Below are 21,666 nucleotides of genomic sequence, written 5' to 3'. Positions count from 1 at the left end.
GCCACAGTTACGCACACAGATGGGGGCGCCCGTGTTGTTGTTGTGAAATCAGAGGAGGGCGAGCTTCAGAGAAGTAAAGGGGGTGGGGCCAGGGCAGGCTGGCATCGCTTTCGCCAATTTGGTTCTTCATTTAGATGGAAATCTAAGAGGCGAGGTTTTACCTTTAAACGGATCAACGTTTTGGAGCCAAGCATGTGTTCGCTGTGCGAACAGATTTTGTGTTAAGTCATAGGTAGAACAGACAACTATTTCCTTGTTCTTGCGTGTTCACAGTATAAGAACAGTTGATTGAACTGCAACAACGGTTTTAAGCTGCCTCTTTTTAACAAAACGACTAATCTTTATCAGGCCTGGCACAGTGAATTCATTCTGCCTGTTAGGTTTGTAAAACCCACAACACTGTTCTCCTCCCATGACTACATGTACAAAACGTAAACCCAACACTGTTCTCCTCCCATGACTACATGTGCAAAACATAAACCCAACACGGTTCTCCTCCCATGACTACATGTACAAAACGTAAACCCAACACGGTTCTCCTCCCATGACTACATGTACAAAACGTAAACCCAACACGGTTCTCCTCCCATGACTACATGTACAAAACGTAAACCCAACACTGTTCTCCTCCCATGACTACATGTACAAAACAAACCCAACACGGTTCTCCTCCCATGACTACATGTACAAAACGTATGACTACATGTGCAAAACATAAACCCAACACGGTTCTCCTCCCATGACTACATGTACAAAACATAAACCCAACACGGTTCCCATGACTACATCCCCCAACACTGACTACATGTACAAAACGTAAACCCAACACGGTTCTCCTCCCATGACTACATGTACAAAACGTAAACACAACACTGTTCTCCTCCCATGACTACATGTGCAAAACATAAACCCAACATTGCAGGACGCTTCACAACTTCATAAGACTCCTGATCTAAAACCTAGATGGCATTGTCAAAACACAAGATTATCAAGGACACAATCACAGTAACACTATAAGCCGTCCATTCATAGAGTATGTCTTCTCACCTGGACCCATGAGGGGTGGTCTGCTGTGTGGTGGAGGCGCAGTCTGGTGAGGCATGGCTGTGTCCATGGGCCCACTGTTCTGGCCTGGGCCCTGGGGGTTGTGGCCCCCATGGCTCTGGAGGGGTGGTGGGGGGCCGTGGTAGGTGTGATGTGGTGGGTGGTTGTTGTTTCCAGGGGGGCATGCGGGGGCGTTCCCTGGGGGTCTACCTTGGGGTGGCCCTCCTCCCGCAGGGTTGTTCTTGTCCCAGAGGTTGACCGTCTTGTTGTAGGCACCCGGGTCGCCCCAAGCCGAGGTGCCGTCGTCAATCTCCATCTTGCGTCGGATGGAGGGTGGAGAAGGTTCCTCCCACCCTGTGGGCTCTCCTCCTGAGGGGTCCTGCTTGCTCCCTCCTCCTCCCCCATTGCCCTCCCGGCCTGATACACTGGGCTTCATGGGGCCAGGGCCTCCCCAGGATCCCATGCTCCCTTCTCCACCTCCTGCCCCGCCCATGCTCCCTCTAACTCCTCCGCTATTGCCGTTGGAGTTCTCCTGGGGCTTGCCGCCCCATCCTTGGGCAGGGCAACTTGGGCGCTGCTGGGCCATCGCTGGCTCTCCCCAGCCTCCACCAACATTTCCCCCCATCCCCGGACCAGGTTTTCCCCAGCCTCGGTTACTCTCTTTCCAGCCTCCTGCTCCTTCTCCCTCCCAGGGAGGGTTGGTGGTGGGACTGTTCTTCTTGCCATCTGCAGGCTCTCTCCAGTCCCCCCCTCCTCCATTGCCCCCTCCTCCAGCGCTGTTGCCCCAGCCGCTGTGGGGCGGCTTGGGCCCATCTCCCCAGCCCTGGGGCTTGGGGGCCTTGCCGTGGGAACCATCCCAGCTTGGGGACTTCTCCTCTGGAGCACCCCAGGACTGGCTCCCAGCTTTGGGCATGTTGGGGCCTGACGCGGGGCCTCCTGGTGGGGGGTTCCCCCAGCCCCCAGGACCGTTGGGGTGATTCTTGCTGCTCGGTGGCTCACCCCAGCCAGAGCCTGGTTGGCTGGCTGGAGGCTTGGAACCACCCCAGCCAGGGGCAGCCTGAGGACCAGGCCCAGGACCCTCACTCTTGGGGTCAACCCGATGAGGGGGGCCGTGGCTGGGGTTGGAGGGCCCTTGGGCTGGCTCGGTGGGAGTGTTGGGGCCGGAGCCTCCCCAAGAGTCCGTCCCGGCAGCATCTGCCTTTCGTTGGGTGCGTGCCGCCTCCTCCATGTCCCAGGACGTGTGCTGGCGGACGGGGGTCTGGCCCCAGCCTGTGTTGCACAGCACCCTGGGGTCCAGGTCAGGGGCTGGGAGCAGGGGGGCAGGCTCATCCCTGGACGACCGGTCCTGTCGGAGGGAGTGTCCCGCTCCATCCATGCCCTCGCTACTGCCCTCGCTGGCCGCCGTGGTGCTAGGGGCTCGGGTGCTCCAGGATCTGGCCTGCTGGGGAGGAGAGCTGGGGGCGTCCCAGCCCCCCTGGACCTCGCCAGAATGCTGCTTCCCCCAGGCGTCTCTGCTGCTCTGGCCTCCCCAGCCTCCAGAGGTTCCACCACCACTGCTTCCATGGCTCCCCCAGCCCCCGGCCCCAGAGTCCCAGCCCGAAGGCTCCGCGGAGGAGGCGACTGACTTGGAGTCTCCATTGTTGCCCCAGACGGAGCTGCCATCCTCTCCATTGACCAGCTGGGAAGCTCCAGGAGGAGGCTGGCCCAGGGAGCCCATACCTCCGGAGGGGCCACTCCAGCCGGACACGCTGTGGATAGGGGGCTCCTGTTGCTTGCTAGTATGATTTGGTCCGTCAGTGTTAAGGTTCTGAGGTTCTGAGCTGAAAGACACATTCGTGGATGAGGATGGGTGTGGCTCAGATGATTCTCCCCAGGTGCTGCCTCCCCCAACCGGAAGGTTGCCGTTGGTGCCGCCCACCATGTTTCCTCCTCTGATGCCGTTCCCCTGGGCGTGAGAGGTGCCTGGCGGGTCGCAGAGGTTTGGAGGGGGTTGAGAAGAAGGGGGTTGATTGGGGTTGGCTCCCCCTGAGTTGCTTGCCCCCGCTCCTCCGCCCCCGTCGTGCCCCAGAACGGGCCAGGCCGAGGGGTTGGCATTGGGGTTCAGGTTCAAGTTGGAGGTGGTGGAGGAAGAGGAGCCCCAACCCCTGCCTCCTCCTCCTCCCATTGGGCCATCACTCTTCCCCTCCCCACCCCCGACAGAGGAGGACTGAGGAGGGCCATGGGGGGACGGACCGGGACCAGATCCCCAGCCCCGATTGGCTGCTCCTTGGCTGGAGGCCATGCCGACCGTGCCTGCCCCGGGGTGATTGGCTGAGCTGCCGGGCCCAGAGCTGGCTCCTTTGCTGCTGGGGTAGTTGGCAGGAAAGTGGCCTGTCTGGCCGTTGGCCCCCGTGGCCATGCTCATACTGCTGCTGCTGCTGGCCGGGTCAGTGTCCGAGGGGCATCCTCCTGCAGGGCCCTGGCTCTGGCTGCTGCGGGAAATGGAGGGCCAGGCCTCGGTGTCGCTCTCGTCGATGATCACTGTATCCCAGCCACTGTGATTGGCCGACGCTGAGGCGGAAGTGGCACTCCGATTGGCTGGCTGGTGTCCCCAGTGGGGATTCTCATAATAAGCTCCCGGGCCACTCTGTGGGGGCAGCTCTGTTGAATGAGAGAGGATGGAGAGAAAGAGAGGATGGAGAGAAAGAGAGGGAGAAAGGGACAAGGTTAGTATGTCTTCATACCTAGAAGATAACATGACAACAGTTGGCATCTAAACATATGCCAAGAGTGTGCAAAGCTGTCCTCAAGGCAAAGGGTGGCTACTTTGAAGAATCTCAAATTTAACATATATTTTGATTTGTTTAACACTTTTTTGGTTACTACATGATTCCATATGTGTTATTTCATAGTTTATGTCTTCACTATTATTTTACAAAGTAGAAAAACCTTTGAATGAGTAAGTGTTCGAAAACTTTTGACCGGTAGTGTATATGCCAAAATGTTCCCAAACTGGAGATTTAACCGATGATGGAGGACCCTTCAATTCTGGCTTGTGGAGCCCACCAGTCCCCATCTACACAGTCCCCATCTACACAGTCCCCATCTACACTGTCCCCATCTACACTGTCCCCATCTACACTGTCCCCATCTACACTGTCCCCATCTACACTGTCCCCATCTACACAGTCCCCATCTACACTGTCCCCATCTACACTGTCCCCATCTACACAGTCCCCATCTACACAGTCCCCATCTACACTGTCCCCATCTACACTGTCCCCATCTACACTGTCCCCATCTACACTGTCCCCATCTACACTGTTCCCAGCTGCGCCTCACAAAAGGATTGTTTTAAATCAGCCAGTTAAGATTAGAATTTCGATTACAACGTGCCCATAGGCTGTACTTGTTTTAATAGCCTACAATGTTTATTCAGCTCAAATTTAGTCACGAGGCGATGGCATACAACTCAGTGTAGGTATAGGTTAGTGTGTTTATTGGTTTTCTGTATTCATTTCAGGTTCACAGTACTGACCGAGCCGAGGTCCCCGTACAGAACAGTTTGGTGAGAATACGCCACTGCTTATAACGAACTAGAAGTTAAGTAAAACTATAAGATGTCATATGGTTTGCTAACTTGTTAGCTAAGTGGCTCGATGTTAAGATCAAGCTTCTTGGTTACAGCAGAGACATTCAATCCCCTCCTGGATCAAGAACCCGGTTGTCGAAATGATTTTGTGTGTCATTATTTTGATAACTAAATAGCTCCACCTTGTGTGCACTTCTGGTAATACAGTATACCCCGGTATAGTACAGTATGACAATCTGTCTACTGTCCAACCCTGGTTGAAATGTTGTGGGAGTTCTGTTTATTCTGCATATTTCGAAATACCCCGCTATACAGTATTAACGGTATACCGCCCAAGCCTAGTAATCGCAACAGCTTTACCCTAGTTGCAGCCATCTTGGAATAAAGTGGGAGGCCTAGGTGGAGTCCACCGGCAGATCCGAAGACACCCATCCTCAGTCCTAACCCTTGACCCCTTGAGTCCTGCAGTTCAGCCTCAGTCTGGTCCTGACACCAGCTCACAAACATTTGGCTCGACTGATAACCACTCTGCCTTGGAGTGTATTCGATTAGGTGAAACACTTTACATTTGTTCCGGCATCATTGTGATGTGTACAGCTGATATGACAAACACAAGTACCTAAACTACACAATACAACATTTATATCTGAATGTTTCGTAACATTGCACCCCTGCTGTACAGAAGATTGCCTCCCAGTCCCCTCAAATCTCTCTACTGCCTCTACTCCTCAAACCCAAACAGTAGGATTTATTTCTCTTCCAATAAAGAAACCACTGCTGAGAGAGGCTTGGGTAACAACAGTTCTAGAACTATCCCCTGAAGCAGCTTGGTGCATAAGAAGTGAGTCAGTCCAAAAGCAGCAGCTGCTCTAGATGCACTGCCGTGGTAATCACTCTGCCGCCGCGTCAGTTCCCCCTCGTTGTTTTTGGTGTGCCTCCACATGCATGTGTGAGTGGAACGGACTGCACACACACACAGCGTCTGCTTTTGTCTGATCTTTAAATGGGGAGAGATGCTGTTTGTCTGCAAGCTTTTGCTGGCTGTCTGTCTCTCACTCTCTGCAGAGCTTAGGCTTCTTCCAATGATTATATACAAATGGAAAACAGAAAGAGAGGGAGGGAGAAAAGGGCAGTGTCTCAGACACAGCGGTGTGGTTTCTGTGGTGTAGTACAGGACGCCATTTTATCAAATCTGAACCAGAGCCAAAAACGCTCAGAGCTACAGTCTGTATCTGTTTCTCTCTCTCTCTTCCTGCAGCACGGTCGCTTCTCTGAAAAACACACTAAAACTATCCTCATGAAGATATTCATCAGAATGTCATCTGTCGCTGCTGGATGTTTTCCGTTGCAAAATTGTACTTATCTTAGTACTTGCATGCATTTAAAGGCACAACGCAGTGAAAGACGCCCAGCGAATAAAGAGAAAGAGAGGGGGGATCACGGGCGAAAAGCAGGAACAATACCTGAGGAGAGGTACCTTCCGACCATGGTGAGCGAGCGCTACGTTTGGAGCGAAGCGGTGGCGGCGCAGGCGGCCATCCCCGTGTGTCTCTAGTCTCAATATGTCTGCTCGGCTCGCCAGGGCTTTCAGAGGCTCATTTTTGAAATACTGCCAAGAAGCTGCGAGCTCTCGCGGCATGAGAGACACACACCCTCCCCCCTCTGCTCTGCTCCAGCCTGCTTTGGCTTGGCTAGAGCCATCCTGCCCCTCTCTCTTTCTCTCTGGCTTTATTTAGAACTCTATTCCTATCCATGGAGAGAGGATATTCTCTCTCTCAGAGAGAGTAGGGGCAGGCGTAGAGGGTTATGGTTAAAGCCGAGAGCATTTCATTGTGCACTTAAACCGCTCGCTCACGAGAGAGAAAAAACTAAACAAAAGGGAGATTCCTTTTTGCTGCCTCCCTCCCTCCCGCTTTCATGCTTTTGGAGTCGTCACTAAATGTTTAGCCAGGACCACTCCATTTACATTGAGCACAGCCTGGCCACAATGGGAGCCTCTCCAAAAGCAGAAGAGAGGAAGACTTTTTGCTGCATCGTTGAGTGTTCAGGAATGACACTCAAATGTGCACACACATACGCACGAAAACATACATGTTCACCCGCACACTCAGACAATAACACGCATCCAGACACATGCAGGTATGCAGTCACATTCTATGCACATATGCATCCAGATACATATGCATGTACACATATATGCACGTGTTCACACACACCCCCCCCTCCCCCTCCTGCTTCACAACGATTTCCTATAGTATGCTGGCAGATGACGCAAAAACTGCTGTTGTGTGACGTCCCAAACAGAGACAGACTAGTCTGCAGCGGGACGACACAGCACATACCAGAGCAGCTCCCTGGAACGCAAAACAGACCCCGTTTGGCCCGGAGAAACACTACCACTTCAACGGCTGCATGGAAAACAGCATAAACACATGAAATGAAGATCACATGGAGGTGGGCAGGAGGCCAAGAAGAGCTAAACGTCTGTCTTTACACAGTGAGGAGGGGAGGGAGGGAGGGGAGAAAAGGGAAAGGAGGGGAGAAAAGGGAAAGCATGGCAAAGACAGGGAGAGAGAAAATGAGGTAGAGAGACAGCAGAGAGGGGTTAGAGAAAAAGAGAGCTAAACAGAGGAGGGGCAGGCCACTATCGGGCGCTAGCTAGAGGCAGGCCGCTACCGGGCGCTAGCTAGAGGCAGGCCGCTACCGGGCGTTAGCTAGAGGCAGGCCGCTATCGGGCGTTAGCTAGAGGCAGGCCGCTACCGGGCGTTAGCTAGAGGCAGGCCGCTACCGGGCGCTAGCTAGAGGCAGGCCGCTACCGGGCGCTAGCTAGAGGCAGGCCGCTACCGGGCGCTAGCTAGAGGCAGGCCGCTACCGGGCGCTAGCTAGAGGCAGGCCGCTACCGGGCGCTAGCTAGAGGCAGGCCGCTACCGGGCGCTAGCTAGAGGCTTGCAAAAGAGAAGCAGTAACAGCAGCAGCTCCTAAGCTAACTGAAGGTGGGTTTTGTTTACAAACAAACCTCTACTGCTCCAACACACAATACGTCAAAGTCCCACCAGAAGAACAGTGGTTCCTTATGTGGAAACCCAGGCCCCAGACTTTTCCACTGTGTGTGTGGCGTGTGTCAACGTGCAGTGAGGTCATCAAAGACCCTCTGATTGGTGCTTTGTGTATAAATAATGCCCTTCATGTAAACTGTCTGGATGGCACTTACCCAAACCTCCAATCCACTACCTCGCTGATGAGGGAGATGAGGAGAGGAAGAGAGTGTGAAGGTGAGGGAGATGAGGAGAGGAAGAGAGTGTGAAGGTGAGGGAGATAAGGAGAGGAAGAGAGTGTGAAAGAAAGTGAGAGCAGGAGGAGAGCTGGATAGTCACAGTCAGCACAGAGAATGAGAAAAAGTGGAGAGAGAGTGAAGAAGAGATGGATGTGTTAGTCAGGTCTCAGCTGGGTTGGTCCAGGCATAATGAAGGCCCCCGGGGGCAGGAGAGGAGAGGCTTGTAGAGAGAAAGACGGCTGCTCTTTCAATCCTTCCAACCAGACACACTATTACTTACCATACACACACACTGCTGCACCCTCACCATCAAACCTCCTCTACCATTCCCATGATTAGCCTACAGTCTGATGACTATTGGCCCATAGAGAAACAATATTAGATGAAAACATGCTCAACTGAATTGTGTGCTGTCCTGTCAACACACTCACCCTGAGTAAGGCACAAGCCCAGTATGCTATAAACAGATGTAACCCAGAAAAGCTGCAACTTCGAGTGGCAGACTTTATTCAACATCATCTTGATTATAGAAGAGCAACACACATTGGGTCCGAGACTAAAACAAAGCAGGCCATGCAAACACGGAGATTACCATAACAAACTGTAATGTGGGTGAATAACTGATAGTAGAAAATGGCAGCATTACATACAGCAGGGACGTCCTTGTATTGCTTTGACTACTATGAAGTAGAGATAGCTGGATGTTTGTCTCAGTTTGTTCAAGGCCACCGAGTCTTGTATTATTGACCATACCTCTTCTAATAGATTCAGTGGAGTACAATTTATAGATGGACTATTGACTAAGCCCCAGGTGGCACAGGTCGTCTAATAATAAAGTAACCAACCACCATGCAAGGTGTGTGTGTGTGTGTGTGTAGCCCGTCACTGTACGGTTACAAAACATTTAGACGGGCAGAGGGGAGGGGGCAGTGTGAGGGAAGACAGATAAGGTCTTACACAACAACCTCCACTGTGTCCCTGTTCTCCTGTTGCGTGTGTGTGTGACGACGTGGCGTAAATCTGGCGACGCCATTGGGCCACAGAGAAGGCAAGCTGGGTCCTCAGCTCAACGAGAGGAGACACCAACAGACAGACTCTAGGATGGCAGCCTATCGCTGGGGTCCTACAGCTTCCAGTGTTATGCAGTTGTTTCAGCTTGCTCTTGATAAAATAAGAATCTGGTAGATGACTCCTACACTGTAGAATTGTATCGAGTATCATTGGGATGGAGCTTAGTGCTTAGGCGTTAATGCACAACAAACCTACTGCTAAAATATGTAAAGGTAACACTTCTATGAGTGCCGTTATGAGGACACAGACATACTTTAAAAAGCAATGCAAAACGCCCTTATAAAAATCAACTACAGATGTAGGATCTGAATTTGATCACCCTGTTGCAGGACAACTTTCCTGCAATGCAGGACATTTCAAATGTGTATTGTTTTTGAGGTTTAAAAAGGCTTCAGAAGTTTGTAATTTCCACAGAAATTTCCCTTACGAAAAATGGATCAACCGCTACGAAAATGTGCATTAATTATAATCCATATTTCCTGTTGCTGCAGGACTATTTTCCTGCTGTAACAAACATCCTCAAATTAAGATACCTCGATTTTATTACATTCAGCCTTTTCTAAAATTTCCTCATCAATCAACAGACAATACCCCATAATGACCAAGCAATTTTTATTTTTATTTTTATTATTAATATTTGTAACATTTTTGATAATTTATAAAAAATTGAAAACTGAAATATCACATTTAAATTCACTACCGTTCAGAAGTTTGGGGTCATTTAGAAATGTACTTGTTTTTGAAAGAAAAGCACATTTGTACATTAAAATAATATCAAATTGATCAGAAATGCAGTGTAGACATTGTTAATGTTGTAAATGACTATGGTAGCTGGAAACGGCTGATTCTTAATGGAATATCTACATAGGAGTACAGAGGCCCATTATCAGCAACCATCACTCCTGTGTTAGCTAATCCAAGTTCATCATTTTAAAATGCTAATTGATCATTAGAAAACCCTTTTGAAATTGTTAGCACAGCTGAAAACTGTTGTTCTGATTAAAGAAGCAATACAACTGGCCTTCTTTAGACTAGTTGAGAATCTGGAGCATCAGAATTTGTGGGTTCGATTACAGGCTCAAAATGGCTAGAAACAAAGACCTTTCTTCTGAAACTCCTCAGTCTAAGGACATTTCTAAGTGACCCCAAACTGTTGAACGGTAGTGTTTGTATTCAGACCCTTTACTCAGTACTTTGTTGAAGCACCTTTGGCAGCGGTTACAGCCTCGAGTCTTCTTGGGTATGATGCTACAAGCTTGGCACACATGTATTTGGTGAGTTTCTCCCATTCTTCTCTGCAGATCCTCTCAAGCTCTGTCAGGTTTGATGGGGAGTTTTGCTGCACAGCTACATTTACATTTAAGTCATTTAGCAGACGCTCTTATCCAGAGCGACTTACAAATTGGTGCTTTCACCTTATGACATCCAGTGGAACAGCCACTTTACAATAGTGCATCTAGGTCTTTTAAGGGGGGGTGAGAAGGATTACTTTATCCTATCCTAGGTATTCCTTAAAGAGGTGGGGTTTCAGGTGTCTCCGGAAGGTGGTGATTGACTCCGCTGTCCTGGCGTCGTGAGGGAGTTTGTTCCACCATTGGGGGGCCAGAGCAGCGAACAGTTTTGACTGGGCTGAGCGGGAACTGTACTTCCTCAGTGGTAGGGAGGCGAGCAGGCCAGAGGTGGATGAACGCAGTGCCCTTGTTTGGGTGTAGGGCCTGATCAGAGCCTGGAGGTACTGAGGTGCCGTTCCCCTCACAGCTCCGTAGGCAAGCACCATGGTCTTGTAGCGGATGCGAGCTTCAACTGGAAGCCAGTGGAGAGAGCGGAGGAGCGGGGTGACGTGAGAGAACTTGGGAAGGTTGAACACCAGACGGGCTGCGGCGTTCTGGATGAGTTGTAGGGGTTTAATGGCACAGGCAGGGAGTCCAGCCAACAGCGAGTTGCAGTAATCCAGACGGGAGATGACAAGTGCCTGGATTAGGACCTGCGCCGCTTCCTGTGTGAGGCAGGGTCGTACTCTGCGGATGTTGTAGAGCATGAACCTACAGGAACGGGCCACCGCCTTGATGTTATTTGAGAACGACAGGGTGTTGTCCAGGATCACGCCAAGGTTCTTAGCGCTCTGGGACGAGGACACAATGGAGTTGTCAACCGTGATGGCGAGATCATGGAACGGGCAGTCCTTCCCCGGGAGGAAGAGCAGCTCCGTCTTGCCGAGGTTCAGCTTGAGGTGATGATCCGTCATCCACACTGATATGTCTGCCAGACATGCAGAGATGCGATTCGCCACCTGGTCGTCAGAAGGGGAAAGGAGAAGATTAATTGTGTGTCGTCTGCATAGCAATGATAGGAGAGACCATGTGAGGTTATGACAGAGCCAAGTGACTTGGTGTATAGCGAGAATAGGAGAGGGCCTAGAACAGAGCCCTGGGGGACACCAGTGGTGAGAGCACGTGGTGAGGAGACGGATTCTCGCCACGCCACCTGGTAGGAGCGACCTGTCAGGTAGGACGCAATCCAAGCGTGGGCCGCGCCGGAGATGCCCAACTCGGAGAGGGTGGAGAGGAGGATCTGATGGTTCACAGTATCGAAGGCAGCCGATAGGTCTAGAAGGATGAGAGCAGAGGAGAGAGAGTTAGCTTTAGCAGTGCGGAGCGCCTCCGTGATACAGAGAAGAGCAGTCTCAGTTGAATGACTAGTCTTGAAACCTGACTGATTTGGATCAAGAAGGTCATTCTGAGAGAGATAGCGGGAGAGCTGGCCAAGGACGGCACGTTCAAGAGTTTTGGAGAGAAAAGAAAGAAGGGATACTGGTCTGTAGTTGTTGACATCGGAGGGATCGAGTGTAGGTTTTTTCAGAAGGGGTGCAACTCTCGCTCTCTTGAAGACGGGAGGGACGTAGCCAGCGGTCAGGGATGAGTTGATGAGCGAGGTGAGGTAAAGGAGAAGGTCACCGGAGATGGTCTGGAGAAGAGAGGAGGGGATAGGGTCAAGCGGGCAGGTTGTTGGGCGGCCGGCCGTCACAAGACGCGAGATGTCATCTGGAGAGAGAGGGGAGAAAGAGGTCAGAGCACAGGGTAGGGCAGTGTGAGCAGAACCAGCGGTGTCGTTTGACTTAGCAAACGAGGATCGGATGTCGTCGACCTTCTTTTCAAAATGGTTGACGAAGTCATCTGCAGAGAGGGAGGAGGGGGGGGAGGGGGAGGAGGATTCAAGAGGGAGGAGAAGGTGGCAAAGAGCTTCCTAGGGTTAGAGGCAGATGCTTGGAATTAGGTCTCTCCAAAGTAGAGGTTTCAAGTTTTCATAATAATTGGAAATCTGTATTTATGGACATCGATTTGGCCAAGTTTTATTTAATTTTTTTACACCTTTATTTCATCTTTATTTAACTAGGCAAGTCAGTTAAGAACACATTCTTATTTTCAATGACGGCCTAGGAACGGTGGGTTAACTGCCTTGTTCAGGGGCAGAACGACAGATTTTTACCTTGTCAGCGCAGGGATTCAATCTTGCAACCTTACAGTTACCTAGTCCAACGCTCTAACCACCTGCCTCATTGCACTCCACGAGGAGCCTGCCTGTTACACGAATGCAGTAAGCCAAGGTAAGTTGCTAGCTAGCATTAAACTTATCTTATAAAAAAAATCAATCAATCAATCATAATCACTAGTTAACTACACATGGTTGATATTACTAGTTTATCTAGCGTGTCCTGCGTTGCATATAATCGATGCGGTGCGTATTTGCGAAAAAGGACTGTCCTTGCTCCAATGTGTACCTAACGATAAACATCAATGCCTTTCTTAAAATCAATACACAGAAGTATATATTTTTAAACCTGTATATTTATCTAAAATAAATCCAGGTTAGCAGGCAATATTAACCAGGTGAAATTGTGTCACTTCTCTTGCATTCATTGCACGCAGAGTCAGGGTATATGCAACAGTTTGGGCCACCTAATTTACCAGAATTTTACGTAATTATGACATAACATTGAAGGTTGTGTAATGTAACAGGAATATTTAGACTTATGGATGCCACCCGTTAGATAAAATACGGAACGGTTCCATATTACACTGAAAGAATAAAAGTCTTGTTTTCGAGATGATAGTTTCCGGATTTGGCCATATTAATGACCTAAAGGCTCGTATTTCTGTGTGTTATTATGTTATAATTAAGTCTATGATTTGATAGAGCAGTCTGACTGAGCGATGGAAGGCACCAGCACGCTCGTAAGCATTCATTCAAACAGCACTTTTGTGGGTTTTGCCAGCAGCTCTTCGCAATGCTTCAATCATTGTGCTGTTTATGACTTCAAGCCTATCAACTCCCGAGATTAGGCTGGTGTAACCGATGTGAAATGGCTAGCTAGTTAGCGGGGTGCGCGCTAATAGCGTTTCAAACGTCACTCGCTCTGAGACTTGGAGTAGTTATTCCCCTTGCTCTGCATGGGTAACAATGCTTGGAGGATGGCTGTTGTCAATGTGTTCCTGGTCCTCCAATAATCAAAGGTATATGAAATACAAATGGTATAGAGAGAAATAGTCCTATAATAACTACAACCTAAAACCTCTTACCTGGGAATATTGAAGACTCATGTTAAAAGGAACCACCAGCTTTCATATGTTCTCATGTTCTGAGCAAGGAACTTAAACGTTGGCTTTCTTACATGGCAGATATTGCACTTTTACTTTCTTCTCCAACACTTTTTGTTTCTGCATTATTTAAACCAAATTGAACATGTCTCATTATTTATTTGAGGCTAAATTGATTTTATTGATGTATTATATTAAGTTAAAATAAGTGTTCATTCAGTATTGTTGTAATTGTCATTATTACAAATAAATTAATAAATTGTCCGATTAATCGGTATCGGCTTTTTTTTGGGTCCTCCAATAATCGGTATCGGCATTGAAAAATCATAAATCGGTCGACCTCTACTCCAGAGATGTTCGATCGGGTTCAAGTCCGGGCTGTGGCTGGGCCACTCAAGGACATTCAGAGACTTGTACCGAAGCCACTCCTGTATTGTCTTGGTTGTGTGCTTAGGGTTGTTGTCCTGTTGGAAGGTGAACCAGTCTGAGGTCCTGAGCGCTCTGGAGCAGGTTTTCGTCAAGGATCTTTGTACTTTTCTCCGTTCATCTTTCCCTCGATCCTGACTAGTCTCTAAGTCCCTGCCGCTGAAAAACATCCCCAAAGCATGATTCTGCACCACCATGCTTCACCGTAGGGATGGTGCCAGGTTTCCTCCAGACGTGACGCTTTGCATCAGCTTGGTTTCATCAGACCAGAGAGTCTAGTTTCTCATGGTCAGAGTCCTTTAGGCGCCTTCTGGCAAACTCCAAGCGTGCTGTCATGTGCCTTTTACTGAGTGGCTTCCGTCTGGCCCCTCTATCATAAAGGTCTGATTGGTGGAGTGCTGCAGAGATGGTTGTCCTTCTGGGTGGTTCTCCCATTTCCACAGAGGATCTCTGGAGCTCTGTCAGAGTGACCATCTGGTTCTTGGTCACTTTCCTGACAAAGGCCCTTCTCCCCCGATTGCTCAGTTTGGCCGGGTGGCCAGCTCTAGGAATAGTATTGGTGGTTCCAAACTTCTTCAATTTAATAATGAGGAGGCCACTGTGTTCTTGGGGAACTTCAAATGCTAAAGAAATGTTTTGGTACCCTACCCCAGACCTGTGCCTCGACACAATCCTGTCTCGGAGCTCTACAGACAATTCCTTCAACCTTGTTTTCTCTGATATGCACTGTACTTATGTAAATAAGGTATCTATTTATTTTTAATACATTTTCAGAAATTTCTTTGAAACCTGTTTTAGTTTTGTCATTATGGGGTATTGTGTGTAAATTTATTTAATCAATTTTAGAATAAGGTTGTAACGTAACAAAATGTGGGAAAAATCAAGGAGTATGAATACTTTCCGGTAGAGAGAGTGTGAGAGCGAGAAACAGAAGCAGGGAGGGATCTGGTTACGGGACCACGTAGCACTCCGTATGGGCCGGTAAGTAACATCCTGCACACCCACAGCCTGGCGCATGTGCTGCCCTATAGGGTGAGGGGTAATACTGTCAAATCAATACATTCAGTGGGGAGGGATCTGGTTACGGGACCACGTAGCACTCCGTATGGGCCGGTAAGTAACATCCTGCACACCCACAGCCTGGCGCATGTGCTGCCCTATAGGGTGAGGGGTAATACTGTCAAATCAATACATTCAGTGGGTGACACACTGCTTCAAGAGGGGATCTTTAACCCTGTACATACACTTGTGGGAATTGGTCTGTATGGACAGGGCTACATTTAAAATGTTTCTTACAGAAGAAGTATGGAAAGCAAATGCATAACCATGGTAGCAATCAAAAGAAACCCGTTTGGAGATTATGGGGAATTGATTCATCTAAAAGTGAGGATAACTGTTCACCTGGCAAGACGGAATCCAAACATAACAACGTTGATTTTGTGTAGGGCTGTGACGGTGTTGGAAGTTGAGGTTAGGGTCATTTGCCAAGTCAACCAGGATTGGAGCATAGACTCAAAAGAAACCAGTGTCTTTTCTCTGCAACTTCACTATTACCATTACACTTTATCATCAATAGCATTTCAATTATTATTATTATTCAAGTTATTATTACCTCTAAATAGAAGTCTAGTATTCCAATTAAGAAATGTCAGATTGTCAATACCAAAATGTGACAATTTAACACACAGGCTATCAGACTCAAAAGAAATGTGCAAATGTCAGTGTTTCCATACACTACGTTACTGGTTTGTGTGTCCATTTTGTTTCAATGTTACTGTTGTCTTAGGCCTCAAAACCTTATGTAAAAAGGGGAGGTCACAATTCTGTTTGTACATGGATATGCTTGTTAATTAATAAACATATTTGGAACAACCCAATACACTTCATTATTATCATGGCATGTCATTATTATTATTTAGGTTTATTACTTATAAATATTAAGAGAAGACCCCCACAATGAGAGAAATAATGTAGCCTAAGCTACTGAAAATAGGCCTTTTACAAGATTACATCATGACAGGAGCATTTGATTCTTATTAGATGGACTCCAGGCAGGCTACTTCAGCAAACTTTCTGAGTGGACATATAGGCCAGTAGAGAGGGAGAATCAGCGAACTCACACACACCACTGTAAAAGGACCCATCAATCAAATCCACCAGTATGTCAGTCAAGAGCAAATATTTCTCCCTTCCTTAAAACATATGAAAAAACCTAGGCCTACCATAGGCTTTCTGAAAGTAGGCTATAAGATAATGAATTGGCAAGGAAAGTATGAAGAGGAGAAACAGATGTGATTGTCATACTATCATTAAAATAGCAACAAATAAAAAAGGCTAAATGTCCATAGCCTATTTATCAGCGTTGATTAGTCTATAAAATTAAGAAACGATTCTGTATCAAATTATACCATGCCAGGTTGGAGAGGACGGGCACATTGTCCATTTGACACAACATTGGCGCATTATAGGACTCAGAGCCAGAACAACCTTGTCGACTGCTGTTGAATAACGAATAAAGTCAGACACATCCAACCTTTTTAAAAAGATAACAGAGTTATTCATCTACTAGCAAGGAATGAAAAGGTTCAGTGTAGGCTAGAAGAACACTAGCGCTTCTACACCCCTGTGCATCGAGAGGTTGAGCTGCTGGAGCATCAAACAACCGCTGGAAAGAGGAGACGTAGCACTAGCGCTTCTACACCCCTGTGCATCGAGAGGTTGAGCTGCTGGAGCATCAAACAACCGCTGGAAAGAGGAGACGTAGACAGTTTAATAGACTAAGTCAGCAAAACAATTGCTTATAGTCATTAGTAAATACTCCCGCTATTAAGCCAAGTTGATCTACCTTAAAGTTCATCTTAAATATTTCCCCCCAAAATGATTGTATGCCTATTTAAATGATTGACCTTTATTTTATTTTCATTTTATTATTTCATCCATTTCCGCCACAGCCGTATTTATGTGCATTTTACAGTGACTGTTCTTTCTGATGCATTTGTAATAATTTGGGGTTAGGTGCAACATAAGACAAAAAAATGACAAGGTTTGAGTGAGAGGTCAAACTAGTGTCTCCAAGAGCCCACACCTCTCTAAAGTCTGCACAGTAAGTCATTTCAGTGCACTTTTATGACTGAAAGAAGAGTCTTCAACAAAAGGTGCATTTTGTTTTTAGCTCTCCTAGCTGTGCTGTTGAGGAACTAGGGCGCACTGCAAGCACACTTGGTGTTTTGTTTGGAATACAGGCCTGCATCCCCGCCATCACACAATTACAGTTGTTGTTTACGTGATCCAAGGCAGTTCATAATGTTGGTGAACATAAGTGCATTCAGATGCGTGGTCTGTGGCAAATGTTGTCCACAATACATCAAACACAGGCTCATTGTGTTCAGGATAACCCAGGGTAAAACACCAGGTCATCTTGTAACTGTACATCAAACACAGGCTCATTGTGTTCAGGATAACCCAGGGTAAAACACCAGGTCATCTTGTAACTGTACATCAAACACAGGCTCATTGTGTTCAGGATAACCCAGGGTAAAACACCAGGTCACTCTTGTAACTGTACATCAAACACAGGCTCATTGTGTTCAGGATAACCCAGGGTAAAACACCAGGTCATCTGGTAACTGTACAACAAACACAGGCTCATTGTGTTCAGGATAACCCAGGGTAAAACACCAGGTCATCTTGTAACTGTACATATAACACAGGCTCATTGTGTTCAGGATAACCCAGGGTAAAACACCAGGTCATCTTGTAACTGTACATCAAACACAGGCTCATTGTGTTCAGGATAACCCAGGGTAAAACACCAGGTCATCTTGTAACTGTACATATAACACAGGCTCATTGTGTTCAGGATAACCCAGGGTAAAACACCAGGTCATCTTGTAACTGTACAACAAACACAGGCTCATTGTGTTCAGGATAACCCAGGGTAAAACACCAGGTCATCTTGTAACTGTACAACAAACACAGGCTCATTGTGTTCAGGATAACCCAGGGTAAAACACCAGGTCATCTTGTAACTGTACATCAAACACAGGCTCATTGTGTTCAGGATAACCCAGGGTAAAACACCAGGTCATCTTGTAACTGTACATCAAACACAGGCTCATTGTGTTCAGGATAACCCAGGGTAAAACACCAGGTCATCTTGTAACTGTACAACAAACACAGGCTCATTGTGTTCAGGATAACCCAGGGTAAAACACCAGGTCATCTTGTAACTGTACATCAAACACAGGCTCATTGTGTTCAGGATAACCCAGGGTAAAACACCAGGTCATCTTGTAACTGTACATCAAACACAGGCTCATTGTGTTCAGGATAACCCAGGGTAAAACACCAGGTCATCTTGTAACTGTACATATAACACAGGCTCATTGTGTTCAGGATAACCCAGGGTAAAACACCAGGTCATCTTGTAACTGTACAACAAACACAGGCTCATTGTGTTCAGGATAACCCAGGGTAAAACACCAGGTCATCTTGTAACTGTACATCAAACACAGGCTCATTGTGTTCAGGATAACCCAGGGTAAAACACCAGGTCATCTTGTAACTGTACATCAAACACAGGCTCATTGTGTTCAGGATAACCCAGGGTAAAACACCAGGTCATCTTGTAACTGTACATCAAACACAGGCTCATTGTGTTCAGGATAACCCAGGGTAAAACACCAGGTCATCTTGTAACTGTACATCAAACACAGGCTCATTGTGTTCAGGATAACCCAGGGTAAAACACCAGGTCATCTTGTAACTGTACATATAACACAGGCTCATTGTGTTCAGGATAACCCAGGGTAAAACACCAGGTCATCTTGTAACTGTACAACAAACACAGGCTCATTGTGTTCAGGATAACCCAGGGTAAAACACCAGGTCATCTTGTAACTGTACAACAAACACAGGCTCATTGTGTTCAGGATAACCCAGGGTAAAACACCAGGTCATCTTGTAACTGTACATCAAATACAGCGATCATAAATGTTGACACTAACAAGGAAATGGAAATGTGTTGACACTGTATATTCCATTCGTTTTATGATATGGAAGAGTGAAGTGCACATTTGGACTCCCGGGTGTTTGGTTTGCTTGTATGACATCAGTGGTATTTATTATAATCCTTAATGTCTCATCTTTCAAAAATACTGTACGTCGAGTCCTCTTAAATTTACTCAGACAACAAAACAATGTGGGAGGGATGGGGGAAACTTCTTGTTGTGCTCAAGTTCAGAACGTCTGTCAGTCAAAACCCCTACAGAGCTGTGAAGTGGAGACCTGAGGTCTGACGTCATGTATAGCATATTACTGTACATGACACTGCATTCCAATGTCTATGAGTGTAAAGGGCTGCGGCAGACAGAGATGGGAAATAGGGGACCTCTCTCAGAACCTGTAGTGGGGGCTCAGGACTGAACTAATGGAGCCTGATGTGTCTGTAGAAGGCCAGTAGCCAGTGGTCATCCTCAGTACCATCATAAACACATGCAACAGGTGACAATATGCATGGCTATATGTATGTACAGTGGGGAGAACAAGTATTTGATACACTGCCGATTTTGCAGGTTTTCCTACTTACAAAGCATGTAGAGGTCTGTAATAGTAATAGTCAAAAATCCAGAAAATCACATTGTATGATTAAGTCATTAATTTGCATTTTATTGCATATTCAGTGGCTAATGGATTAGGACCCAGATTGCAGTTCCTATGCGTTCCACTAGATGTCAACAGTCTAGACATTGTTTCAGGCTTGTTTTCTGAAAAATGAAGAAGGAGACCTTTTTGTCAGTGGACTGAGGAAGAATGCAGAGCTGGTTTGCGAGCGTGACCGAGTGCGCGCCCTTCGGCAGGGTAGCCTAGTGGTTAGAGCGTTGGACTAGTAACCGGAAGGTTGCAAGTTCAAACCCCCGAGCTGACAAGGTACAAATCTGTCGTTCTGCCCCTGAACAGGCAGTTAACCCACTGTTCCTAGGCAGTCATTGAAAATAAGAATTTGTTCTTTAACTGACTTGCCTAGTTCAATAAAGGTAAAATAAAAATACGCTATTGTCCGGTTGAAATATTATCGATTATTTAGACAATTGACAACATGAGGATAAATTATAAACATCGTTTGACATGTTTCGAGGAACTTTACCGGTACTATTAGGATGTATTCGTCTACATGTTTTGACCGCCTCGGAGCCAGTGGATTACTGAACAAAACGCGCCAACAAAACAGAGTTTTTGGGATATAAAGAGGGACTTTATCGAACAAAACGAAAATAGCTGGGACTCTTGTGACTGCAACCATATGAAGACCTTCAAAGGTAGGTGATTCATTTTTTCGCTATTTCTGACTTTTGTAATTCCTTTACTTGGTTGTAAAATGTTAGTATGGAGGTGCTATCCTCACATAATAGCATCGTTTGCTTTCGCCGAAAAGCCTTTTTGAAATCTGACATGTTGGCTGGATTCACAACAAGTGTAGCTTTAATTTGCTATCTTGCATGTGCGATTTAATGAAAGTTTGATTTTTATAGTAATTTATTTGAATTTGGCGCTCTGCATTTCCCCTGGCTTTTGGCCCGGTGGGACCCTAGCATCCCACATATCCCAGAGAGGTTAACAAGAAGTTATCTTTAAGCCGATGTATAACACTTGTATTTTTTATTAATGTTTATTATGACTACATCTGCAATTTCACCGGATTTTGTCGATGTGGGTCGCTAGTGGAACGCCTGCGCCAGAAAGATTAAAGAGAGCGGGTGGGAGGGAGCATGCGTATGAGCTGTATGACTCTGTATGCTACGTGTCTGAACTGTAGTGTAGCGTGTCAGAGGAGATAGAGCTGTATGCTGGTCCAGCACCATCTTGCGGCCTACAGTGTCTCCCTGGCCTATCCCAGCGGCCCAGAGAAAGAGAGACAGAGAGCGCGCGAGTGAGCAGAGAAGTCTGCCAGAGTGAAGTGAATCATGAGCTTTTACCGTAAGGCATGAGTCACCCAGCCCACAGACCTAGGCCTCTCGCTCTCTCATTTCACCCCCCCCTCCCCACTTCGCTCTCTTCAACTCTCTATAACTTCTTTATTTAACCAGATAAGTCAATTGAGAAACAATTGTCATTTACAAAAATAAATAAAAACACCTCTCAGTCCACCTCTCTGACCTGCACTCTCTCCCATCTCACCAATTATTTCTCCTTCTCTCCCTCTTTCCTTCTCTACCCTGCTCCCTGTCTTTATCTGTGCCAGATCAGTCCCACTCAGGCCCTGCCAGGTCTTCATCGCTCCACCATTACAGGAAATAGCTCTGGTCAGCACAACTCAAAGCTCTTCAGACAGTACTAACACACAACAGAACTCTTTCAGAGACTCCCTCTAACCAGCAAACAAGAAAAACAAGTGCCAAAAATGTTACATTTTCAGAAAAAGGAAATGAAGGACAAACATGAAATCTTAACAGGAAATGTATCTAGACTACAAACTACCAAATATCTGACCTGCTGAATCACTGAACGTTTGAAACATTACACACAGAACAGTTTTTTTCCGGATCAAAACGGGGCTTAGGTGGTGGGCGTGGCCAAACAAAACATTTAGAGGCCCTCCTGTTGGCCGCAGTGACAAAATGGAACCGTTTTAATGCCAATCTCCTGCAATTCTACACATTTAGCCATGACGCTTAGAGACAAAAATT

The 21,666-nt window shown here is 47.1% G+C and overlaps 1 protein-coding gene across 8 annotated transcripts in view; it reads right to left on the bottom strand.

Annotated features, from left to right (window-relative positions):
• Positions 1-21,666, bottom strand: part of tnrc6c1 (trinucleotide repeat containing adaptor 6C1) — a 105,073-nt gene that overhangs the window by 36,299 nt on the left and 47,108 nt on the right. For 7 of the 8 annotated variants that reach the window (XM_065010512.1, XM_065010514.1, XM_065010515.1 and 4 more), the window contains exon 5: positions 1,048-3,684. In XM_065010512.1, the coding sequence (XP_064866584.1) occupies positions 1,048-3,684 (2,637 nt within the window). Of the gene's footprint in view, positions 1-1,047; positions 3,685-6,078; positions 6,335-21,666 lie in introns of those variants that run through there. The other variant, XM_065010519.1, reaches the window with a different exon arrangement.

This window comes from Oncorhynchus nerka, linkage group LG26 (genome assembly GCF_034236695.1).
Source record: "Oncorhynchus nerka isolate Pitt River linkage group LG26, Oner_Uvic_2.0, whole genome shotgun sequence".
NCBI lineage: Eukaryota > Metazoa > Chordata > Actinopteri > Salmoniformes > Salmonidae > Oncorhynchus > Oncorhynchus nerka.
Note: the sequence above shows the minus strand (reverse complement) of the source record. Positions and strands in the feature narration are given on the sequence as shown.